A 27,979-nucleotide genomic window follows, 5' to 3' on the forward strand; every position below is an offset into this window, starting at 1 on the left:
GTGCGCGTGCATGTGCGCGTGCACGTCGTGCATGTGTCGTGCATGCGCGGTTCTGTTTGAATTAAATTCAGATGTCAAAATAATCTATAACAAAAAAGTTATGCTCCTAAATTTGATCAAAATTGATCTATATTAGTTATGTATTTATTTAAAGCAGTGACTCTCAAAGGTGTGACCCAGGGACCCTCATGGTTCCTTGAGGGGGTTCCAAATGGACCCATTATAGGTCTGTAACTCTGAGAGTGTACAAATGGAACCAAATGGACCCTGCCTTACAGGTCTGTAACTCTGAGAGTGTACTAGTACAAATGGAACCAAATGGACCCTTTTATAACTTTTAACTCTGATACTGTACAAATGGAATCAAATGGGACTCTTATGGGTCCATTTGGTTTTACTCTCGGAGTTATGGGGGTGAAATTAAAGTTTGAGAACCTGTATGCAATGGCTTATCTCTTGTAAAAAGAGAGACCAGCCTATTCTCCAAACCATTATCTTTTGCTTTTCTAGGTTGTACAAAATAATATTGGGTCAATTTAATTTGCAGGACTCGCCTCGCGCACAGCTGCCTTGTCTGTGTTGATGGCATGGGCTTGCAGGACAGAACTTGCATTTGTGACAGACACATAGTTCCTTTGCAGACAATACAATCTGCTTCTCATTGGTCAGTCACAAAGCTACAGTAAGAAAACAGTAGCCTATATACTTTTTCTGCATGTCAATGATGAGATAGTTCTTTGGCATTTCAAGCTTTCCTCACGGAGAGCAGACAACACAACAGTCTATCAAGGTACAGTACTCTGTCAATTTAGCAGACGAGCTCTCACCCCGTACAGCTGTTTTGTGCTTTGTAGTTTCGATATGGGCTCGTAGATCGCTGGCACCTTTATTTGCCACAGATACATACGTTCCTGCTTTGCACACAGTGCATTCTGCTTCAGATTTGTCACGACCAGGACGAAAACACGGATACTTTTTCCGCAAATCATCTGTGAAGTTGCATTTTCGTTTTGGCATCTTTCTCTTTCTCTCTCTCTCTCTCTCTCTCTCTCTCTCTCTCTCTCTCTCTCTCTGTGCACTGAGTGACACACACACACACACACACACACACACACACACACACACACACACACACACACACACAGTGACTGCATGCATGCGCTCGCCTCCAGTTAGTTTGTTTAGATCTGCGCAAAGCACTCTCAGAGTGCTTTGTTCGGGCGCGTTTCGGAAATATCGCACCAGAGCACACTCGCCTATCGGTTTGCATTGCACAGTGCGCTCAGTGCATTTCCGAACGTGCCCCAACACGAACGAGCATTGTAAATACACGCTACCCTCAAAAGTTAAAACCCCGGACGTTTGCAGGAATTTACAAAACCCCCCCGGACAGCCTCCCAAAAGAGGACTTGTCCGGGCAAAAGAGGACGTATGGTAAGCCTACACTGGACACTGCACTATTTTTTTAATATAATATTGAACAGGGGGAAATATTTTCTTGTATAGTTTATGGTAAAAGCAATAAAGCCGATTCTCTCAGTTAAATGGGCTAATTGGGCAATAAAGTGATGTGTGATTCTTTCACTCACCTTTGTCAACTAGCTGTCTCCACCTCTTGGACCAGTCGGTCAGCTGCTGTGCATAAGCTTTCTCAATTTTGGCACGCTCCTGTATGCAGTTCATCAGGTCATTGCAGAGCCGGTGGCCATCGTCAATCCGTTTCACTGCACGTTTGTAGTTTCCAACCTTTCAAAAAACAATTCAAATTAAGTTTAGTCAAATAAAATAAAACGGCGTACACTAACAATAATTAAGACCATGTGTGTTCTCTGCTCCGTCAGTATGAGAAAATGGGGGTGGGGGGGGGGGACGACGACAGCAAGTGAGGGGATGGGGTGTGCAGTTATGCAATGTAAGCAGTGGCTGGCAGGGGGGGGAGGGGGGAGGTATCAATTGCATCTCTCCATTGACACAGAGCAACGGAGACAGACAGACAGACAGACAGACACAGAGAGAAGAGCACAAACAGATGAGAGAAGTGAGTGTTTTGCTATACGGCAACAATGTTGCTTTGTATTGACTATATTCACACAACAGCCATTTTTGCTCATGTGCGGAGGAAATGCCTTAGACATGAATTACATATAGTAGGCTACATAGTTCAACAGAATGTAACCCAATGCCCATACTACACCCTACAAATGACGCACTATTAGACTACCCTCCTCAATGGGGTGGAGGGCAAATGATTGTATTCCATGCCATCCTCTACTGCTGCAGAAGCCTAGTCAGCTATCAGCCGGCAGCACTGCAGCAAGCGACTACAGTAGTGCAGTGAGTGACTGTGATGGATTGCACTGTGCTGTATGTTGAAAGAAGACAGGTTCTCATGGCCCTGCTGCTTTCTTAAAACAAGGCTGTGGTGTTGGGGTGGGGAGAAAATAACTTCAACCCCACCAATAATTTACTTGAGGCAACAATGTCTTAACAAAAGTCATAATAGTATTCATAATACTAGTACCAACTATATGTGACACTGCTTTCCCTTTAAATAATTTAATTGACGCCATTAATATACATTAGAGTGAAAGGCAATTTGACAGGAGTCCTTCAGAGACCATACTGGATACTGCTGTCATCACACTAGCTGGAAGCACACATCAAAAAAGTTTGATGTGGTCTGAAGTTCAGGAACTACGTATTCCTAATGTTGCCATTGTGGAGCAGGAAGTGCTAGAAGGTATAGCTGAGGTCTAGCACAAAGCAGTCACCTCACAGCGATATCAGTAAATCGTCACTGTCAGGCGGAACATTACTTTTCAGGTAAGCACCACTCAGCACCACTGCATTATTTTTATTTTATTTTGCTTTTCAGGAAATGGAATCTTGTTCCAAATACCTGTAATGTAACCAATGTTCTCATTGGTTAAATATTTATAAGACCCCACAGACAATTGCTAATCTCCATACAGAAGCATTATGAGTTTTATGGCTTCAGCTATGTTGCCTTTGTGCAATCAAACAACAAAGTATAAAATAGGGAATTAATTTATGAAGAAGAAGATTCCTGCTAGACAGCAACACATTGCTGTTTCTGTATTGTCTTGCCCCAGCATTTAACTGATCTTACATGAAGTCCATTACGTGTTCGTCATTTAGCAGTGTAATGACCTTTTACAAACTGTATGGCTCAAAGTCAGGTTTACTGGGAGTTCATGGCTTAGCGGTTTACCATTACATGTTTGATGTAGTCTGGACTCTGGGGGTGTTCCCAGATTGTCTCACCTCCTGTTTCTAATGAGAGTTCAGCACCAAGGGTGTTTTAGCTTTTATCTAGAAAGGTTGGTTTTATCCAGTTCCAAAGGGTTTTAGGGGTTTATTGTGAGTTAACGTCTTGGACATTTCCTTCTCCAAGATAGCTTTCAACTGTGAAGACTTGTTCCAAACTAGCTCACTCCTCAGAGGAGTGAGACAGGTTTACTGAGAGTCCATGGGGCTGTGCAATCTTCTATTTCCATTTTTAATTTGTGAGGCCAATGATTTCTTCTGTTAACAGTAGTCCCGTGCTGTCAGAGGAGGTAGTTTGGAAGTAGTGAGTGAGTGAATTGGGAGCTGCTCATCACGTAGCAGTTCCCGCTCAACCTTAGCGCTAACCTGAAAAGGTTGTCTCACATCCCACATTACACCAGTAAAGACTGAGCAAAAATGGTCTCACATCCCGGGAATTCACTTTTCAGCAGTCTGAATTCATTCTACAACAGTGGTTCTCAAAGTGGGGTCCGGGGACCCCCAGGGGTCCTTTAGGGAGTCCCCAGCTAAATTATATATATATATATATATATATATATATATATTTTTTTTTTATTACGTCTTGTCGTCTTTGGCACTCATTGCAAAGACGTCGGGGTTACGGGATTACGTCCCTGGCACTTAAACAGTTTTAACATTGATTTTACAATATAAATTGGGGTCTCAGAGATAGAAATGCCATTAAATGGGGGTCCGTACTTGGACTGAAAATGCATGTCAAACTGGGGGTCCTTGAAATTAAAAGGGTTGAGAATCACTGCTAGAGCCGTAAAAGTCTTCTCTTATGGGGGTCCCTGGCATATCTATTCTAATGGGGGTCCGCGGGTTAAATTGTGTCAATTTGGTGCTCCTTGACATGAAAAGGTTTCTGTGTCTCACCTCCCAGAAGCTGTCTGTGCAGGTCTCCTCCTGGCTGGCGGACTCGTCGTAAGCTCCAGACATGGTCCCGGATTTGGCAGAGTGGCTTCAGACTGTGGAGGTCGGCAGCGGAGTAGCGCTCCTCATGCGCTGTGGGAGGAAACACAAGCACAGCACAGCAGAGTCAACAAAGGGCACTGCGAGCATCGTGATCACGTGGTTCAGGAGCAGTGGTGGACAAAGTATATATACCGGTACTCAAAGAAATACCAAAGTATTCAAAAGTACAAATTACAGAGTACATTTTCTTTTTTATATCAATGCATTGCTGTATTGAGATGTCATATATATATTTTTTTAATCTTTCAAAAATAGTCAGCCCTCTACAAGCCCACAACGCGCCACTCTGTGATTTCCTATTTTCACTATATTTGAAATAAGTCATTTATGAAATTATACAAACAGGAACTGGTGTTAGAAATGGAAATGTTCCTTAATACATGGACACCATACCAAGGCACTCACTCAGAAAATACACAAGCTGAATCTGCCAAGAGACTGTGGTCCAATAAATGTATGCAATAATACATCACATGATTGCAAATGAGCACCATCAGAGGCACACATGAATCTCATGTCAGAGATAAGCTGACTGCGACAATTAGATTAATTTTACACACACGCATGCATTCTACACACTTCGATTGCGATATGAGGTCAGACACACTCATTCATGAACCGGCAAGTGCTTTCAGTTCCAGTAGATTGTTCTCCTGTGAGGTACAGTAGGTGGCTTTGTCAATAGGATTGATATCTGGCCATTCATTTACAACTGGCGTCGACTCGCACAGCGACAGCTGCATGCTAATGGCAGTATAATCACGCTTCATCTAGACCTGACTAATATTATCTCAAGTCCTCATTAGAGCCACCTCGGGAAATCAATAGCTGCGGGAAAGATAATGATGACACTCTTGCAGAAATGAGGGCACAAATTGTCTGATGACGTGGAGAGAGGACTTAAAAGGACCAATATGAGACATCATGGGAGTATGACAAACTTTAAACCTGATGTATACATACAAAATAGCCGGCCTACAAGCCACAAGGCCAACAACGGCATGTGACACTGATGGACACCATCGTATGACGGACTGTAATTAGGCAGAATTCAGTGATTTGAGCAAGCCCCTGATCCATTCAGAGTGTATGTGTTACGTACTTTTTTTTCCTTTTCTGGTTCTTCAAGTCAGGGTCCTTCAATACCACAAATGTATTGTTGACATCATGTTATGTCTCAGAAACAAAATATATCTGGCTTTAATTTCTGCAAGTAACACTTGGAATAGAGCAATAATGTGCTATCTTGAACAGCAAGAAGTGCCAATGCCAGGTTTCTATGAACATATAATAGGAAACCATGTTAATCAGTGTCGGAGAATAAAATTGAAATTTCCAATTGTGTATTGAGTATTCGCTTCCAATTCTATTGGTAGATATCAGCAACAAAGTTCAACATCACAATCCTGCAACTGAGTTTGAAGAAGTATGCTATTACCTACGTCATACTTGATGTTATGTAATACGTCATACTTGATGTAGTGTGTGTGTGTGTGTGTGTGTGTGTGTGTGTGTGTGTGTGTGTGTGTGTGCGTGTGCGTGTGCGTGTGTGCGTGCGTGCGCACGCATAGCCAGCCAGGGCACAAGATGTTCCCGTGTGAATCTGCAGTATGGGCTATAAGACATGAATTGTTAGGTTTAGTAAGGTGCTGTGAGGCAGCAGCAGCATAGCAGCAGCAGCATTGACTAATGCTAGAGTGTTCAGTCACAGCAGACAGAGCAATGCATGCTGACAGTGTGCTGCTCTAAGGTGTCACATAATCACTGTAAAATCCTCAGTTATAATTGTTGAGTCAAAACTCAGAAATGGACCACAAATATGGTCGGCATACAACATCCCAGACCTCAGAAACTACATCTCCCAGAATGCAGCAGCAAGATGGCTGCTCGTTACCTGATTAGGAGCACCTTAAAAGGAATGGAGCTTCAGTCATTCAAATTGAGTATAACAATCGACCCAAAAGGACCCACAAGGGATTTTGCTGTGTGACAGGAAGCAGAAAGCATGGGAAATCCTTTAAAAGCCAATACTTTTTTTTTTGTGTATCCAAAGGACAAACAAAACATCAAATACTGACACTATAACAAATATGATACACCTGATTGCTAATGTTCACAGATGCAGCAGTTTTGACAGAGCAACCTGAACAGGAAGTGCAACCCTAGAACATTTTACAGTATTAGACAGTGAAGAAAATTATTAAAACCTCAGATAAAAAGTAAATGGCAAAATGGGGCATATTATAAAGTAGGTTTGGTGTTGGTGATTGGTGAATGATGTGCTGTTATGAAATGTTACATTGAAACGTTGCCACATACTAAATGTGCATCTCTCTCTAGAAATAACTAACCCTTAAATTGTCAAGAACCTTTATAACAATCCTTGAACCTCACAGATTTATAACAATCCTTGAACCTCACAGATTTATAACAATCCTTGAACCTCACAGATTTCAAAATACCAGATAGTTTTTCCTAGATGGTTTGCCAATGCTATAGTAATACAGCTAGTACTAGCTTCCAGTAAACCCTAAACTCTAGAAAATATTTAAATGCTTACACATAACACATGGCAAGTTTTGAACACTTTTGACATTTTTTGTTTTGTTTTAAGTGATAGTATTGTGAGTACAAATATAACATAACACTTCCCAATGGATTAATAATTTTTACAACCAGAAATCGAGCTCTCAAGACGTGTTCGGAATAAAAACTAGCAAAGATGGATAGAGGAGAGCAGGTCAAGATGGCATCCACATCACTGCTTCATCGCTGCCAAATACCACACAAAACAAAGCTATGCCTCACACATTATACCGATCCTGTTGATGAACCCTGGGAGGGGGGTCTCACACTGGAAAACAACAGAGAGAGAGAGGGAGGGAGAAAGAGAGATGGAGCTGTGCTTGGATAGGATAGGGGGTCAGGGGGAGGGGTACGAGCTGCATGGGTATTTGGGTCAACTGGTAGGCAATGGGTGGTGGAACACTTTTCACAATGCAGGAGAGAGAGGAAGTAGAGTGGAGTAGAGACATACTGACCCCGAATACAATCTGAAATCCAGTTGATCAATGATGGAGATTAATTTTTTTGCAGAGGTCCAACATCAAGTTCTACATTTATAGTGGAGCATGCAGTGTGTGTGTGTGTGTGTGTGCATGCGTGCGTGCGTGCGTGTGTGCGCGTGTGTGTGTGCGTGACTGTGTGTGTGTTTGTGTGTGTGCACACTCACACACACTCAGAGATCTGTGTGTTTATCATGCTTGGTTAATCCATTAGCTGGATATGAGAGGGGGGCTTTTGTTCAGGGCTACAGCCCTCGCCCAGCTCACAGACAGCATACATACACCACAGACCACCTCCCATTACACACTAGCTTCTTCTCAAGGTATTGTTTTACCGACTGTCTAGTGTGGGCATACACAGTAGTATTCGTTTACCTCAGAGGGTGTACTGTACACATGTAACCAAATGTAACCGTAAGGGTCCATTTGTACATTTCTACAAATGCATATAACGTTTCACCATGTGCCTTGAGCTATTAGCTAAAAAATACAAGGCAATTGTATTGCGTCTGAAGTGTCTTTGTTTGTGATGGAGCAGCACTAGACTACCGACTTCTCCACTGCAGGGAAACAAAACAACACAGCAGGAAGACAAATGACCACACACCCCAGAGCCTGTCCCCTGGTGGATGTCGTGACAGTGCCCCCTCTTAACCAGCACAACACAACCTGTGTGGACCTCAACCTCACCGCGACAAACAATCGCTCATGCCTAGAGAAGACGCTTGGAAATCTCTGCACCTCGATCCTCTTCAACCAGGCAACATGGACCACAGCTCCCAGCACAGCCAGCCGCGAGCTGCGGCGCATGCGGAGACAAAGGGCAAGAGGATGAGAGAGAAAGAGAGAGAGAAGGGTCTGCTGGTAATACAAAAGCTTACCCCCAGTCCTCCATTAACGCACCGCAGCGGCTGTACACTCCAGAGAGAGAGGGAGACAGAGAGAAAGAGAGACACACACAGTCACACACACACGTGGGTTCCTCCAGCACTCTGCACCATCTCCCCTCTTCACTCCCTCTCATAGTTACACATGTGTGTGAGCGGCACTGAGCGCGTGCGTGCGCGTGCGTGTGTGCGTGTGTGTGTGTGTGCATGTGTGTGCAACTGTGCATGTGTGCGTGTGTGTCACGAGCACTGGAACGCATTTTGAAGGGGGTCAGTATATCATGATCCCGCGTGCAGATATCAATGAACCAGCTGAGTCATACACAAACAGATACAGTTATCGCATTATCAACATTATATCTTTGTGCATACTGCTGCTTCAGTTGGACTTGTGTCATTCCTTGCCCAAGATTATCTTTTTGAAATCTGACTTGTATCCAGTTATGGCTACTCAAAGCAACGTGTGTCAAAGAGAGCAATGCTTTAATTTATTGTACTACAGTAACTAGAGGATAGATAAATGAACTTGATTGGGTCTGATACAGTTGAGTGCATTGTGCATTGGGCATCCAGGTGGTTATCATAAGAACTCTCTAATATAATTATATATACTATTGTAATATAATTACAATTACTGTAAAACGTGGAAGGAAGAAAGTCAGCTGACCCCCTATTCCCACGCCACTGTTGATTCTATGCAGGGTGGCACAAAATGGTCACTTTCATCTGTGATCTGAGACCTCGTCTAGCCTGGATCACTGTATGGGAGTGCTACAGTATGTGTGTTTTGTGTGTTTGTGGTCCTCAGTAATTAGTAATTCTGACCAACTTTCTCTACCAGAATGACTATTGTTTGGGACAGGAGAAAACCCCTGGTTCTGCTTCTCATCCAATGAGCTTTGGCTATACTTCAAAGCATTCAACATTAAAGGAGTGGCTATAAACGGAACTCAAGGCTGGCCAAACTATTGTACGCAGGGAATGAATGGAGGTTCATTATGTCTTTACAACACAACATCTTAAAAAGCTCTTCTAGAGGACAAGCAGAATGAGGACTAATTAACAACTTAAGGACTTAGGGCAAAATCATGAACATGCTCTGACCATGTATAAATGGAGTTACAAATTGATAACTTGATTTTACTCTGTGGTATAATGTTGAAGGATTTATACACATTAGAGAGTAATAGAGACCATTAGAGAGCAACTGATCTTGATAAGGTAAGACATATGAACTGTCAAGTTCATTGTACCATAAAAATAACAGAGATATGATATACTAGGTTGTACAACTATTTTTGAGTGGTGCAGCAACTCCAAGGAACAGCAATGTCTGTCCCTATGTCTCTCCCTATGCCTGTATGTCCCTATGTTTAGGGTACCAATAGGGGCAAAAGTGGCGCTAGAACCAGAGAGAGAGAGAGAGATAGTGTTGCACTGTTGCCTGCTAATTACAATGTGTAGCGTGCATCATGCATGCGAGAGAGAGAGAGAGAGAGAGAGAATACACTCTTACTTGTTAGAGAGTGTTGTCTGCTAATTCCCCCACACAGTAACTCTGTCATTTCTCGAACTGTATATCAAGTTAAAAGGTGCATCACCATCGAATACTAAATCCATTAAAAGCTATTAACCCATTCTGACCTGAGATCAGATTCAAACGAGGTTTCCGCCGGACACACACTGGTCTGATGAACCCATTCTGACCTGAGATCAGATTCTAAAAATGTCAGTCGCTCTTCGATTTTTCAAAAATAGCAGACCTACAAGCTCGTATCGCGCCACTCGGTGGCGCGATATGAGCTTGTAGATCTGCTATTTTTAAATAGCTAAAGCATAACATGATGCTGACACCAAAATGGGTGCCCGGACAGAATGGGTTAAGGATATTTGTGACTAAATTTGACTGAGGGACTGCCATTAGATTTTTTTGAAATTTCATTTTTTCATGTCATATGAAAGCAGGGAATCATAGCTTCCAATTGACATATTGGTTGTTCAGTTTGACCCACCAGTTTTGGAGATATGGCTTATAGAGCGGCGCAGTCCCTCCCCCTTTCAGAACAACGAACGGCCCAGGAAATGAAAACGCAATGCATTTCCCCATAGGCAGTTTTAATTTAATTTATTTAAAGACCTTTTAAGCGTCGTACGAAGCCAACTCTTGTCGTGACAAATCATGACAACACACACAATATTTTGGACCAAACAAATAATTACAAAGAAGAAAAACAACAAAAAAAGTGTTGTAACCTGCCGTTTTTTTCTACTTTCTAATTCTCTGGCCCGAAATATTGTGTGTGTTGTCATGATTTGTCATGACAAGAGTTGGCTTCGTACGACGCTTAAAAGGTCTTTAAATAAATTAAATAAAAACTGCCTATGGGGAAATGCATTGCGTTTTCATTTCCTGGGCCGTTCGTTGTTCTGAAAGGGGGAGGGACTGCGCCGCTCTATAGAGTAACATAGCTGAGAGTGGGGCGGAGCAGTAGCAGGCTGCCTGTTGGTGGTGTGGGCGGGGCCAATAATCAGCACACCTGAGGGATATATATAGGCCTAACTAGGCACTAGGCAGCATACAAACATTTTGTCCCTCACTGAGAGGTGCCTGTACTGTACACCGATGCATTACTGTAAGTCTGCCTTTCCTATCACCAGAATGCCCTCCTAATACTCTACTTGTTACATTGCCTATGTTTCTTACTGCGTCTGATTACGCCTGACTTATCCTCATTATTGACTGTTACTTATTTCTTTCTCTTGCCAGTCAAAATCATCATCCATCATCATCCATGTTATGCCATAACCCTCTGTGAACCAAAGAACCCAATAAACATTTGCTACCATCAAAACTGCCTGTTCTGTGGCCCCACATGCTCTAATAGGCATGCAGGTGTAGGAGTGCACATACCACACCTAGCCAGCCTCCTTTTACCGGTTACAATATATTTCAACAGGCTTGAAAGATTCACTTCTGTGGTCTCTAACATTACAACTAGCTACATGTTTATATTTTCATATTTACAGCCCTGACACTTATTTCAGACATGCTCTAGGTCTAGTGTGTGAAGAGTCTCCCTGTGCTATTAACTCATTTTGGATAAAAAAAAAGTTCTTCTCCTCTGGTGAAAAGCTGGAGTTTGCGCAATGGCAGGCTCTCAGTCAAATCTGGTCACATTTCATCATGGGTTCAAAATCCACTTGTTGTAACCTGTGCAAGTTGCAATGAGTACAATAGGTTGTCTTCCTAGATCCTCACAGTCAACTATCTAGGAATGCACATGCACCAAGTGTAAGTGTAGGGCTAAACCGATAAAATGAAGATCAACTTAAATTCAATGCTGTGTTTCTTTTATGTTTTTGTACCTTCTATATGGCAAAAATTACACTTTCTCGTATGTTGAAGTATATCAGGCTTAAGGGGTGAAAACGAATTAAACTAACACTATCCGAGTTATTGCTGAGACAGACAGACGTGTAAAAAATAAGATTCATGGAGATCAGACCAGTATTCAACTGAGGTCCTCTGGCAATAGGCCCTTTGCCATCAACGCTACACAAACGGGCCACTGTTTAAGAGTAATTTCTCCAACCCAGCTTGTTCGCAGAGTCATAGCCAAACAGTGGATAAAGACATCCTGTGAATTTCATGATCAATTAATAATCTTGCACGCACATACACTAACATCTTTGCCTAGTTCTATCCAGAAGACATATGCACTTTGGGAAGTCCTCAAGTCAACTATCTCTGATTGAATTGAATAGAGAGAGTTCTCCATACTTAAGTTGTAGTTGTAGACAACATCAACAAAGCTAATTAAAGGTTTTATAACTAGGTCGCTGTTTTCCAAGTAAGTATGATGAGACTGAGAGAGTCTCTATGGAACATAGCATGACTAATGCTCTCTGCATGGTTCTCTACATCACTGGTTGTCAATGTGTGCTCCGTGCACTCCCAGGAGGTTCCCAGCTAAATGACATGTAACTCCAAGATTGTAACCTTTTAGGGTTCATAACAGTTAGGCAGTCCCCATTGCAGAATCTGGTGGAACCCAGATAGAAGACTCTAGGAAACCCGGGTGGAAAAATACAAGAAGCCTGGATATAGACATGGAGGATTCCCAAAACAAGGATAGGAGACGCAAGGATAGAGCCCAAATGAGAGTCATAGAAACTAGAAAGTCATAGAAAAAAACAATCCAACTAACCAGAGAACAAGGAGGCTGGAGCGTGGGCTTAACCCATTTTGACCTGAGATCAGATTCTAAAAATGTCTGTTTGAAAATGACAGTTTTCTGAAAAAGCTATGTTTCTATGTCAGTCATTCTTCGATTTTTCAAAAATAGCAGACCTACAAGCTCGTAGCGCGCCAAAAAGGGGACAAATTTTATAGGGCACTATTTGTTGTGTTGCGCCGGTAGCTAGAGGAAGCATGCCAGTGGGGTAACAGTGAGAACGGTGGCCTGTGATACAGGTGTCGCTAAGGGGCGGAGGTGTGTGAGGAATTCACTAATAAATTCATTATTAATCATTAATGTGTCAAATCGAAAAAAGGGCTTCGTTACGCCCTCCATATTCATATGGTCAATGCCTAATGCCAAAGTGGGAGCGATTGGTGCCGGCAATGAGGAGATAATGCGGTGTTTCTGACAGACAGACAGACACACACACACACACACAGACACACAGACATTGTTAGAATTATAGTATGATATACTGTACTAAAGTCTCAGTAGCATTCAGCTATAGTCTATCCACTCGTGCAAAGAATGAGATATATTATTAAGATAGCATATGTTTTATCTAAAACCATTACTGAAAGATATCACTGATATATGAAATATAATCTTGCCTGCTTTCAAATAGAATACTGAAACACCCCAGTTCACAACATCATCCATCAAACAGTTTGTTCAGATGCCGTAAAGGACTGGAAAAGGTTGCTTACATCTTCCAAAACAACTTGCCCTTCAACGAAGATCAAGCATCAAATGTTATATTATCTCTGACAAAAAACAATTTGTAGGACTTTATGTAAGTCAACTGAAATGACACGCACGCACTCACACTCACACACACACACCACGTTTCGACCGCCCACTGCCTAACACAAACACCTACAGTATAGCCACAGCATGGTCAAATGCAGCATTTTTCCCTCTTTCTCCCCAAGAGAGACTGCACTGCTGCCCTCATCAGATTCAGGTCCTATTTATGGGGCCTGGGTCATCAATTATTCATTGTGTAAACAGATGACCAAGCCCAATTCACCTGGACTCACTGGTCTGATCTAATCCAACATCGCTGTCAAGACAATTCCATAAAACTTTTCAGATCAATGGAAAGTTGTGCCAGTGCCGCTAAAAGTAAATAGCATTAGCTACTTTTTTATGTGTGAATGCCAAAGGCAATGATTAGTCATATACAGTATGTGAACTCGATCCATACAAACAATACCATTGACAGGACAAACATTTGAACTAAGTCTGTCACGATCCGTGACGTGCTGGTTTTCATGTTTTCCAGTAATGGTTGGTGTTTTACTTTTCTGTTGTGTTCCTCTGATTATGTAGTATTGTGTTCTTGGTTTCCTAGTTCCTGTTTGAGTTTTGCTTTACCCTTGTGTGCTTTTATTTTGTAGAATTGTTCCTAGTGTTTCCTGTCTGCCTTTTTACTGTTTGCCTGCCTTGTCAACCTGTATTGTGATTTGCCTAGTGTTTCCACCTTGTGCTGTTAGTTCCCCAGCCTATCCCAGTGTTGATTTTCAGTTGTGTTCACCTGTGTCCTTGTGTATTTATAGTTATACCACCCTGATCCCAGTGTTTCCTTGCTAGTTCATTGTGGTATGCTGCGTGTGTCTTGTCACCTTTGTGCTTCCAGTCTTTTCGTTTGTATTCTAGTTTTTTTTTTGCTATTAAACTTTTTTAAATGACCTGCTCTGCCTCTACCTCCTCCTGCATTTGGGTCCTACAAGCTCTCCTGACTTAAAGTCACCTTTCCTTAGTTTTTTAGTCACTCCTTGGTTCCATGGGATAGTGCTGCAAGTGTCAAGCATTTAGGTTAGTGACATTTTCTGTGGTGGGCATTTGTCAGCAGTAGCAGGTACTTCAAGGATTCTTGCGTAAAACAAATTTCATGTGTAAGGGAAAATGTACCGCTGTGCGCAATCCATTCTATAAACTTTGGATCGATGTGCGAGGAGTTTATTTACAGCTTTGTCTTATCAGTTATCACTGACCTCTCACACACACAGAAAAGAATGTAATGGATGGAGCAATCCTCAAACAAAACATCACCCTTTCTACCAACAATGACAGGATATACAATTATACACCCAACCCTTCAAAACAATCTGGATGCGCAACTCACCTCCAAGCTGGAGATTACATTTTCATTCCATGTTACACTTAAGGCCTATTCGTAGTCCGGTTTTCGGTGAAGAGGTGACCACCGAAACGGTGGTTAGTAAAAAACAGAGAGATGTGTTGTGTGAGCGGTGACCACCGCGGCGTGACCTCATGTTGTATAGTTTTCGGTGGTCACAGCCGCCTCTTCACTGAAAACTGGACTATGCATAGGCCTTTAGCTTCAAGCGTTTAGCATTGGGTATTGGTAGCATTGGTAGAAAATGTGAAGAAATAAAACTCTTCTCTCCACGTGAAAGAGTAATGCTGAGATGTCCTTGAGAAAAGAACCTTAACCAACTATTCCATTGGAGTTGCCCAGTAGCCAATAAAATACTGTGATTTTAGGATCAGAACCCAGGTGTGATTTCATGAAAGGCTACGTATATGCAGTCGTGGAAAAAGTACTAACGTGTAAGTAAAAGTATCAATACTGCAATATAGAAATACTCTGTTACAAGTAAAAGTCCGGAATTCAAAATGTACGTAAAAGTACAAAAGTATTGACATCGAAATGTACTTAAAGTAGGCTACCAGAATAGAAAGAACTCATTATGCAGAACGTGCTGTTTCAAGTTTTCAAATGTATAAAATTATTTTGAAAATATCAGATTGTCTATTTTCAAATGGCCTAAGGGTTGAAGTGGTTAATGTATGTGTAATTATCTACAAAGTAACTAGTAACTATAGTGTTCAAATAAATGTAGTGCAGTAAAATGATTTGGATCCGAGTTGTAGTGGAGTAGAAGTATTGGAAATTGGAAATACTCAAGTAAAGTATAAATACCTAATTGAACATTTTACCGGCTTGTCTACTGAAAGAAGCAGATCAACTAAAATCCAATAATCCATCAGGAAATAGGATATTATAAGTTATTTACTTGAAAGTGCACTGTTGTTGTGATCCTGCACACATTAATGGTACATAAGTACAGTACTTAAGTAAATGTTACTGTACTTAGTTACTTTCCACCACTGTAACACACTACAGTATATGCGATGCACAGCACAGCGTTTCTGTAGAAAAGCAAGCTCAGCAAAGGTTACATGAGACAATCGGGGCCATTAATGTGTGCAGGATCACAACAACAACAACTTTCAAGTAAATAACTTTCACTTTTCTCTATAATATCCTATTTCATGAAATGTTCAATTGTTATGAACACAGAAGGATAGACCTGCATGAAGCACTGCCTCTCTCAGAAGAGCTTAAACAACAGTGCCAAAATAAACAATTGTACTTCAAGTGACTAACAATGGAAAAAATAAATTGTACATTTGACAATGTAATCAAAGGGTGTGGTTCTGTTTATAGTGCAACATCAAAGCAACCGTTAGAGTGACTGACTGTATGTTATTTACATTAATTACTGTATCAATTTGTGTTAGCACACCGAAAGTCATTTTAATCTGATGGCAAATGGTGGTGGTATGCCACTCATGCACACAGAGTATAAGATCAATTAAGTATGGCGAGAACTATATCAAATAGCTAATTTAGCATTTCAGCCAAATAACCACAATCATTCTTTTTGAATGTCACAGTACAGGGAACAACAAATAAGGCAATTAATTCCACCCAAAAAACATCCACAATATGAATTTAGATTTAGACAACCCTCAATTGTAAAAGTAAACAACCTGTGGCGTCACAGTTTAATCCATTTACCCAACCTGGTCTCTCTCCTCTGTGATCAGCAGGTCCTTGAGTGTCACTACTTGGAATTTGTCACAGTCTTCATTGAAAAGAGACGAAGAGTCAAAGAGCATCGCTGCGCTGTGTACCTGTGTAACTATGACACATCCTGTGGTCCAACGCCCTTCACACACACACACACACACACACACACACACACACACACACACACACACACACACATACACACACACACACACACACACACACACACACACGTGCACGCACACGCGCGCGCACACACACACACACACACACACACACACACACACACACACACACACACAAACTCCGTGTCACAGTGCGAGACCGAACTTTGACACATCCTTCAAAGTCACACCAGGCCATCAATTATTAGCCAAGCTGCTACAACGGGCAGAGGCAAAGGGCTGTCCCTTGAGGCACATTCCATCCTGTAAGAGGTATCGTGCAGTCAGAGAGAGGAAGGGCAGAGTCGTCTGAGACGAGAGTGGAGGGAGAGACTGTGAAAGCAATAAAAAGAGAAAGAGGAGGAGGTCTGTCTGTCAGTCAGTCAGTCAGTCAGTTTTGAAGTTCGTTCGTACGTCATACAGTAACATGACTGACGTCATAGACAGGCCTCCAAGCACTCTGATAACGGGTAGGTAGGCCTACTGTATTAAGTATACTCTGGACACACTCGTGTAGATAAACAGATTGCGGGCGAAGGACAGAGAAGTCAGAATTGAACATCAAGTCATGCATTAGTAATAAGATAAACGGAGAGAACGGCAGACGATTCAAGAGACAGGTGACGTGGAGGACACACATGAGTCAGCGTCTTAATTCAAAGTGACGCATAGGAAAGGTCGGCTGTGCCATCTTATAAATCAATACAGATTTGCGGATTAAAGATCAGGCTGAATGCCACACATATACAGGCCCGGACTTTGCCACTTCTATAGATCTATAGATATAATGTAGGTGTATAACCTGCGATGACGTTGATCCGTGAAAAAGACCAATATGGGACACTTACATACAGGTACAGCGGGTACTCTGACATGTCTGTGTCCCTTTTATGCCCATATATGGAGATTTCTCTGTGTTCCTTTATTCCTATATATGGAGTTCTGTGTCAGGCATGCCCAAATATTGAGTGTTGTGATGTCAGAACAGGCTAGCTCCACATATGGACTGCAGGGGACCTGTCCAGAGCCCGGGCAGAGGCCTTTTGTGACGGTTCTGGACAACCGTGGGTCCGACCTTCTCGACACCGGGCACTGCACTCCCTGTGGGGGTGTGGCACACGTGTCTTAGTTGAATGTGAAGTCGGTGGGGCGAACGGTTCACGAGTTACGTGCATTACAGCCGTACACACGTACAGACAGACGTACAGACATTTATAGATAGATTACGCCAATGTTTGACTTGTTTTTATGGTATAGATGGTTGATTACTTTTCATGCAGTAATGGTCTCTTTTTTTAGGTATTAAAAGTCCTTAAATTGTCACTTCACTTTCATCTGATCTGGGGACCCCCCAAAAGCATGTAGGGGTCCCGACCGACAGGTTGAGATACTTGAGAACCACTGCTTTATAGGACTGAAAAGGGAACTTTGTCGTGTGCGTGAAGTGGTGCACACGGCAGACAAAGTGGAATCAGAGGGGCGTGTGGGGTGTCTCTTTGGAGAGCCTTGTTGCACAGAGATGACTGTTGGGAGAAGAAAAACTCCCAGCCGTCAGATAATTGCCCCAGAGTGGAGTATGGAGAGAGCTCCATCCATTGATCACACAGGCATCTCTGACACCGTGTAGTGAGCATGGAAATGAAACATGGAATAAGGACATGCAATTTCAGGGGATCCTGATATCCTGGTTCTCTCTTAAAATGACCAGAGACTGACCAGAGGAAGTTCACAGACAAAGGCAGCTGTCTTTGTCTCATTATAGAGAGACACTCATCTTCAGTACGGGCCATCTGTGTGTGTTATCCAATCATGTGAACCCTGTGCAAGGTTCACATTGACTTCCCTGCTAAGACCCATTATTTGCGGGATGTAATTTACAGCTGGAGTGCAGGCAGAAGAAATGAGGGAGCTGCAGGTGTGACACACACACACACACACACACACACACACACACACACACACACACACACACACACACACACACACACACACACACACACACACACACACCACCACATTTTCTATGTCTCCTAAACAGTTATTTTCCCTTGCTTTAGTTTGAAGGTGTTCATTTAAACGTTTTAAATGTTGGAGAGTAGCGTGTGTCTGTGTCTACTGTAGTTGGCGAATGGCGAATTCTGTTCCGTGATTGATGCTCTTATGAGCATGCAGAAGATGGGAAGGCATTGCAGGCTCCCCATTGGCTTAAAGGACTACCAATGAGGTGGAAGTCATGAAATAATCACTACTAGCATAGCAGTTAAGTGATTGAACATTAATTGAACTGTGCAGTGCAATCCTGAAATAGATTGCATCAGGATAGGCAATCAGGACTGATAGCCTGTTGGAGGGAGGAAGGCTTAATTTATACTACATTGCACGAGCAGCACAGTCATTTACCATCAGAAACTGTATGATCAACGTCATAGCGATGTGTGACACATTATTATAAATCTGTACAATTTGATATTCTACATACTATAGAGCCAATCTCCCGACCTCTAAGGTTGTGCGATCAAATCAGCAGCCTGGAGCATGGTCTCCTATTCCTGCCAAATCTCTATTCCAGTCTTGTTTTTAATCAATAACCTTTGACTCAGTAAATGCTCAGTTCATTGCTCATGGAATGTGGACAGGGTGTTTATTGTACTGTTTCTGAATGCAAAGCACAATCTACAGCCCTGGCAGAGGAAAGGGCAGCGGGCATCTCACAAACTCATTCCAAGTAGTGGGCAAAGTGACTCATTCACAGAGTGCAGCTGTTAAAATCAATGATACACATGCACGCACGCAGCCTCTCTCTCACACACACACACACACACACACACACACACACACACACACACACACACACACACACACACACACACACAAGCAGCTACGGGCGCACGCATACAATGCATACACATACACACATCTGCCCAGTGCCCACACAAGAACACACACACACACACACACATGTACGTGTACACACGTGCATATGCGCACAGTCACACCCACACACGTGCAAAGTCACACACACACACACACACACACACACACACACACACGCAACCTCTGTTGATGTCGTCACAAATGGTTCATCTTTGTGCTCTGTGATTTACCATCAATTTAAAGGTCAGGTAATAAAGCATGAGCTACACAGCGTGTGTGTGTGTGTCACATATTGTTGCTGTCGCCGCATAGACCTCATATCTCCATATTTATTAGTTTTTTTCTTTTCATATATAAACTCTTTTCATATATAAACATATGACTGTGTAATTAATTAATCTTAATCCCTCCTTGACTGCGGGTGTTTTTCACTAACCTTTTTAAGAATCACCCACTATTGTACGTATTGTACATTCCACCCACGGGTGCCTTAATGCCCTACTGTCTACTTCATCATACTACAGTGTCACACAAAAGTAGCAAAAAGAGCTGATATGCAAGCTCACAGGGTGTCGCATTACTCGCATCACTATCCATTGAGCTTATAGATCTGTGATGTTGGGCTTTATAAATATTTAACCAGTGAAACGTATTAAAGGGCTTGTGACTAGTTAACTATACATGGGATGCATTTCCCCCATTTCCTGAAAAGTTACCATTTTGGATATATGTGGTTTCCACCTGACAGCAACGACAAGTATGTGCACCGCACACTCCTCAGAATGCATACATGCATTTAACATCATCTCCTTCATACTCCCTTAGTCCTTACACATTCATGCAGCCTAATGACCTCCCACACATCTTTTTATTTTCTTTTTTTTTACAGAACCCGGTTACCATGGCAACATCAAGCACTGTATTCCGGCTCCGCCCATTCCTGCCTCCCCCATTGGCTCCAGAGCTTTGCACTGACGCTCTCAATGGCTATAATGTGAGCAGTGCTACAGTAGGTTCCAGGCGAGCAGAGAAAGCCCTTATCAACAGCGTCTAGCAGCCTCTCATTTGCTCTCGCTGTACAGTCAGGGTTATGTTCTACAGTATGTCTGCCTGAAAGGATCGATTGAAACAGAATAAATCTTATGAACTCTTCACCACATCGCTTCTCTACCAGCCCATCTGTCGGGCAACAGGAGGAGTGGGCACTCAGGAAGAGTGGGCACATCGATGTAAAATGATAGTGTCACTTTAGCTCCCCTGTTAATAATTGCACCGAAATATCAACATTTTATTTCACATACTGTAAATGAGCACCCATTCTCAACCATATTTTCGTAAAAATTGGTCCTCACCAATGCTCATGATGACATAATTTCCATCTACTCTCATTGGTCTCTAGTCTCATTGGTGGGATATGGACAGTTAAAAAATGACATAATCAATAGCCAATAGCCTTTCTCTTCCTGGAAAATGTGCCCGCTGAAATAGAAGCCATTGTTCTTACTTTAATAAAAATAAAAATGTCAGAAGAGTGGTAATGGTTTGCACTCAAACCCACGGGTGGGTGGAGCTATGTGCTAAGCACAGCTAGGTAGCCAATGCTAAGGCATTCCACTATGGAAGTAATGGCATTTCTCCCATAAACAATGCACCGTATAATGTTTGAATTGAATGATTCATGAACAATGCACAAAGCGGTGAAGACGTCTATGTATACAGAAGAAACACACACACACACACACACACACACACACACACACACACACACACACACACACACACACACACACACACACACACACCTTACCTTGTTGATTTGATGAATCAGGTCTGAGTTAAAAGCCTGTGTTCCAGGAAATCCTGTCCTCTTCTGATCCCACCTATACAGCACACAGATACCATACATTAAATTACTGACTGCTGATTTTGCTGATATATTTTTTGCTGATATATTGTGTTGAATTATAAATAGCGAATGAGGTTGGCGGAGGTTGTGTAGAGCCCAGGATCACATTAGATAATTGACACAGGGGTGAAAAACGGGTTACAAAATCGTGGGATAAAAAAAATATATTTAAAGAAATAAACAGCGAATGATTAATCAGACTAATTAAATTATTTGCAATGATTTGCTGATTTTAATTATCAACAGAATATGTGCTCTGCAATTACCGTATTTAAGTAATGAAAAGATATTAACAAAGTAATTACTAAGAAGATAATTGATTTTGATTGATTGAGTTGCAGCCTTAATTATAAATACAATAAATGATTCTAAAACAGAAGTAAACTGGCTGTATAGCTGATATAATACTCCAAGATGTCAGTAGTCAAAACCAACAACAATGAACTCTCATCCTCATTGAGTCACCGGCCTGGGGAAGCACATGTGGCAAAAATGCAAACCCTGGGCCTTTGAGGATATTCAGTCTGCCTATCTATCTCCCATGCTCCCCTGTGAGGATCCTATCACGCAGTATCATGGGCTCCAATTACTTTACAGCTCAGGCCAAAACCCTGATGTCTCTGAAGCTCCATCCGGACAACAAGGCACTCTGAGGCCCATCAGAGGAAATGTGAAGAGGACACTTTCCTTTCAGCTTTGTGAAACGATTGTCTATCCAGTACATAGCCTATTATATGATATTTACAAATCCACTTATTGTCTCCACCAGGCCGAAGGCATGGGGGGAGAGTATGTTTTGCACTCCGTCCGTCCGTGTGTCCGTCCGTGTGTGTGTGTGTGTGTCCGTGTGTGTGTGTGTGTTAGGCATGTGAATCTCGTCTCATCTCACGATTCGATACGCATCTCGATGCACTGCCAGCGATACGATACATTAGAGATACATGGAATCCCCTGGCGATACGATGCGATACGATTCTTCCTCTTCCCGATGCGATGCGATGCGATAACCATTTAGTTCAAATCAATGCGATACGATGCGATTCACCCCTCGACCGATACGATGCGATTTGATGGCGATTCATCACAATAGAAAGGATTTATATTAAAGCTCTATTAATTTCCCAAAACATGTAAAAAAGCATTACATTTAAATTCAAAGGAATTTATTGTTTTACTGTAGGTTAGTATTATAGCTCTGCATCTCAAACAACCCAACTTAGGCTATAGAATTATGTAAGTAAACAAAGGGTCTGCTCTCTGCTGGTTATTGTGGAATTGTTAGATTACTAATAATCATAGGCTATAGTATAATTATTATATCTCAAAGGTCAATTTGAGGTTTTGAGTATAGAGGGTTCAAGAGATTAAAATGTAATAGCCTATCGTTCATCAATTAATGTTACCAACATATAAATAGAAAAGAAACAAATAAACAAAACAAAAATTACAGGTCACACTTGTATAGTGCTGTCAAACAAGTCTATGTCTAGTTTAATCTGCAACAGTTTTATAATATAATTGCCTAGTGGGGGTCCCCACTTGATCTCTCACTCTCAGCTAAGTGGTCCTTGGCTTGACCTGAAAAACATTGAAGACCCTGGCCTGCATGTATTATTAACGTTATAAATACATAGCAGATGTAGACCTACAAGCTCACAACGCGTCTCATCCACGCCCCGCTGTGAGCTTGTGGATCTGCAATTTTAGGCGTGCGACACCGTCTTGCTGCAGAATATAAATAAGGCTTCTAAGTTCTATCCCAGAGAACAGCAGGGGAAAGCTGGACAGTGGAAAGTTGTAAACGACTTTAAACACAATACAAGCACTACACCCTGCTGTGGCGTTGTTGTTGTTTTACACGTGTGTGCACTGTGCAGACTGCAGAAGCTTTCTTTAATTACAAATTGATGAGGATCGCGACGCAGATTTGCGTCGGATAATCAGCAAGCACAGCTGTGGAGTGTGGATCAGATACGAGCAGTCCAGCACGCAGCGTGACAGTGAAAAGTCAACTGATCGACGGACAAAGCTACTCGGACAGCTATTTTATAAAGCTAAAGAGTAAAGGTGGTGCTTCTTGTTTAATGCGTGGGGCTCACTTCTGTTAGTCGCGGGTGCTCTTTATAGTCTGACTCTGAGTCTGTTGTCTCAACGTGTCTACTCTGCACCGTCGTACGGTAGCTTCTGTTCACCGACTGTGGGCGCGTTCGGAAATACCACACCGGAGCACTCTCTCCTATTAGTTTGCATTGCACAGTGGGCTCAGTGCGCTATTTCCGAACGTGCCCTGTGTGTGCGCTGCGAGCTATGGCTGCGAGAGACTTTTTTTTTTTCTTCCTTTTCTGATACGTTCAATGCGCCTCGGAAACACAGGATAGGGTGAAATTTACCATGAAAAAACGGTGCAACCACGGATTTTACCGATGCAAGCACTCTGCGAACGATGCATCGAGATTTCACCTGTCAATTTTACCGATACACAGTGAATGGACCGATTCACTCGCATCGCGCACGTCATAATCGATGAATCGATACGTATCGATTATTTTCCACATGCCTAGTGTGTGTGTGTGTGTCCGTGAGCAGCTAATCTCGGCCACCGTTAACCCGCTCGGTGTCAAATTTTGCACACACACTCCCTGGATGCCAACGATGAACCTCTGCCCCAAACTTTCCAGAACGGCCTGTTATAGCGCCACCAGGAGGCCGCTTTGTGCAAAACAAGTTTTTGCACAGCACACCTACAGATTTTGTCCAAACATCACGCAAATTGGTACACAGTCTCTCTAGAGCCATTCAACCAAACCGGTCTTTCAGATTTCTCAGACTCCATCCTGATTGGTTAAGATTGGCTTCCAAATTTCACAGGAGTGCTCAGTTTCAAACAAAATGCTGCAAATCATGAACACATCGCGTGATTTCCGTGAAATTGTGCACCCACATTCCCACTAGGCTGAGGACGAAATGCCACATGAACAATTTCAACTCAGCCTCAAGGTGGCGCTATAACTGGCCGAAAAGTGTTTTTACCTCTAACTGCACGGATCTGTGGATAACCTGGTGGAGACCTGTGCCCAGAAGGGCACTTTTTCTAGTTGTCAATCTTTTTCTAGGAGACCTTACTGAATAGCAACAAGGAACTCTGAATTAGTTAATATCTGTTAAGCCCTATTATACTGTGTTACTGGATGTTGAATAATCAACGACACAAACAAAAGGTTTTTTGTTAAAAAGCACAATTTTATAATAATAATCATTGCTAGTCAGTCAGTCAGTCACAACCCCATATATGGTCATGCCTCGTGACATCACATGATGACGTGTTCATAAACATGTCATCAACATCAATACACTGCCCCCGCTGCCACCCTTAGATCTCCATATATGACCTGTTCTGACATTTCATATGTTGATCTCACCTCATCAAACCCTGTACACTCAAGACACGCTCCATATATGGCCAGTGTTTCTTCACTAGTCTGATCCAGACGAACATAGTTTGCCGGCCACTGGTACAGAGCTGACAATGAGGTTCTCAAAGCAGACCAGAGGTAGAAAACTGTCGTTCCCTTGTGTCATCGCTAGGGACACATGCATCAGTAAGCAGCAACTGAGGATGGCAATGAATGATGATGCAAATGATGATGATGATGGCCAGTACAGAATTCATTCCATAATTATGTTGATCTGACCAAAGCACCAGCGCTCTCCCAGCAGTCTGCCTGTCACCCAGGCGGATATGTTGATCTGACCCCCCATTCCAAAGCGCCAGCGCTGAGAGCGCTCGCCCAGCAGTCTGCTGTCACCCAGGCAGTCCAGGCGGATGCGTGCTTCTCGCCCTCAGGCATGGTAATTATTATTATTATTATTATTATTATTGATGCTGCTACAATGTTGTGAGGTACCAGTCTTGTTCTTATGTTCCTGACTGTGCACAAGACATAACAAGACATAACAATCTCACACCTTGAACCTTAAGCTAAGCAACCAGCTAGATTAATATAATAATTTAGAAAAAAGACATTTCACCAATATATGTGCACCAGATGTGACATCATGAGAAGCTTGTAAATACAAATGAAAATTGGTCAAATAAAAGTGTCTGTCCCTTTAGTCCTACTCCCTAAGGGGACAGACACATGCTTAGGGAATACCACAGTCAAATCCTCCTTTTATTTGGCAGGGGGGGGGAAACCATTTATGACTTAGCCTAATTGATTAGATTAAGGATCCTCATCTGTCATCCCTCCTATCAAGGGGAGAGGGGTTCAACTGGCTACTTTAAATCAAACAGGTTGCCCTAATTTGTCATTTGAATTAATCAAATCAGGCACTCAAACAGATAGGGGCACTTTAATGAACATGTGTGCAGATGCAGATTCATAACCACCAACGTCTCTCTCTCTCCTCTCTCTCTCCCCTCTCTCTCTCTCTCTGCACTCCCAATGAACCTTGGCCATGCTATTTTCACATCAATACAATTCAATACATGTCATTCATACACAAGTAAAATAGTATATCTTCAAAACAGATAGGTAACCAATTCATGCTAAAATGAACCCGACGATGAGCACATGGATAAATGAACAATTAGAAACCATTTCACTCATTTCATCTCTGATTTATTTTTCCTATATCAAAATGATTCTCTGCCTAACATAGTTGTGTTTGTTTGTGTTTGTGTATATCCTGTCAGAATTATAATATTTAGCTGAGTTATCTTCATTTCAAAGCAGAATAGTTGACTACTGAGCTCATGCTCTTCTAAAAACAACACATTGAATCCAAATGACAATCCCCAAGCCCTTTAAAAAAGGTGGTTCCCATTTGTTAAAATAAGCATTTTTTTGTTATGATTTAAATAGTTCCGGTAAAATATTTTCTTTTTGTATTGGTGAGTAGCGAAAGTATTATTTTTATTTTTGTATAGAAGTCAACAGGCTATCATTTGTGTGCAGGAAGTTGGAAGTACCATAGCGTTAAGGAGACATCCTCCTAACACAATGGACCAGAGCTACCTTTGACCTATGCTATCTACAAGACAATGCAGACATGGTATACATGTCTAGTTTAGGCCAGTGCATGGTTCTCAAAGCAGGGTCCAGAAACCCTCAGGGTTCCTTAATTGAGGGCGTTCTAAATTGACCTTTTAGCAGGATAGTAACTCTGAGAGGGAGGTCCTTGAAATGTAAAAGTTGGACATTTCAGATCGACAGACAGTGACCAGGCTCATCGTGCAACAGTCTTATATGATGTGACGTCAGAGGGATCAGTACCCTGGACAGCTCTCATGAAAGTCACTCAGACTACAGATGGAGGTCAGCGACCTCAGGCAATTGTGACACAGCGTAACCACCACCAGCTGGTCCTCAAACAATAAATCACTCAGAAACAGGCTCCCCTGGAAGCGGAGACCCCCCCTAGAGACCTGATCTTTGATGAGGGCATGAGGCATTTGCAGTACTCTGCTGGCTGCTGCAGCAGCAAGTGTATGCTTTCAAGTGGTGCACAGCAAGTCAGCATCAGCAACTGCTAAAAAGTATGCAGCGAGAGAGTCAACAGTACTTTATAGGCTGGCATACCATTGATTGGAAGTCTGTCTGGCAGCGGTTCAGATGCATAGCCCACTTGGCATAAACACCTAAATTACTATATTAGTGTACTACTGTACGTGCAAACGGATAAACTGTAAAGTTATAGGCCTAACTAGGCGAATTTTGTATCAAATTGATTCACGTCGTCCTATAATTTTTTTCGTCCTAGAACAACACAGGTTGACGATCATGTTAATTCCTGTCGTAGAATAATAGATGTGGCTCACTGGCAGCTTGAAGTGATCATTCCAAAAGGAGAAGATATATAGCCTAGTCCATCATCAGTTAACTATAATGAAAGAATGCATGATGTAAAGAATGACATACCTGCACAAAATGAGTGTTTGACGTCTGCAGATATCAATAGGTTATCATGTTCTTCATGAACTGGGGACTCAGGCAGGGAGGGCTCCGTTCCGTTGTATCGTTGCTGTTCTTCCGTGTGTGGTGCTGCTGCTGCTGCTAAAAGGGGCGGCGAGGCGCCTGGAGGCTGCTGGAGGAGCCCCGGCCCCCATTCATATTCATAGTTCGTCACACGACGGTGTCGCGCGTCAAAACAAAGCAGCGATCTACAAGCCCACGGCGTGTGGCAGATGCCGCGCGTTGTGAGCTTGTATGTTTGCTATTTTCGACGCGCGACACCGTCGTGCGACGGAGCATAAATTAGTCTGGATTGGGGGATGGTCCAATAACACTTATAACACGAGCAAGCCAAGGCAAGCACACACACTGACTTTTGATTGATTGATTGATTGAAATATTTATTAACAGTTTGTAGAATTTACAGTACATTTTAAGCACAAACTCAATACAAAGACTGTCAACTGTGAGTGGACGACCCAATTAAGCATTACACTTGTTTACAACAGGGTCCACATTGTTCAATTCATCAAAACATTTAAAGACATACAAACATTTAGAGACATACAAATAGACATTTCTATGTAGCTAAATTCATCATATGGGAAGCAAAAAAGGGAAAAGATACAATATACAGTGAGGGAAAATGGGGTGGGGGGGGTGGGGGGGATTCAGATTTTACAGAGGCCAGTTTCGAATTGCAGCCATCCGTAGGTGCCCTTTGAGAGCGGTTTTGAAGGAGTCAAGGGATTCACAT

The 27,979-nt window shown here is 42.4% G+C and overlaps 1 protein-coding gene across 1 annotated transcript in view; it reads right to left on the reverse strand.

Moving 5' to 3' along the window:
* Nucleotides 1–27,304, reverse strand: part of pacsin1b (protein kinase C and casein kinase substrate in neurons 1b) — a 36,367-nt gene extending 9,063 nt beyond the window's left edge. The window contains exons 1-4 of the mRNA XM_083772315.1: nt 27,190–27,304; nt 21,170–21,242; nt 4,189–4,317; nt 1,590–1,746 (exon numbers count right to left, since the gene is read on the reverse strand). Coding sequence (XP_083628441.1) covers nt 1,590–1,746; nt 4,189–4,251 — 220 coding nt within the window. The 5' untranslated portion in view covers nt 4,252–4,317; nt 21,170–21,242; nt 27,190–27,304. The remainder of the gene's footprint in view (nt 1–1,589; nt 1,747–4,188; nt 4,318–21,169; nt 21,243–27,189) is intronic.
* Nucleotides 27,305–27,979: the final 675 nt, after the last annotated feature.

Source organism: Protomyctophum parallelum (genome assembly GCF_964188405.1).
Source record: "Protomyctophum parallelum genome assembly, chromosome: 8".
NCBI classification, from domain to species: Eukaryota; Metazoa; Chordata; class Actinopteri; order Myctophiformes; family Myctophidae; genus Protomyctophum; species Protomyctophum parallelum.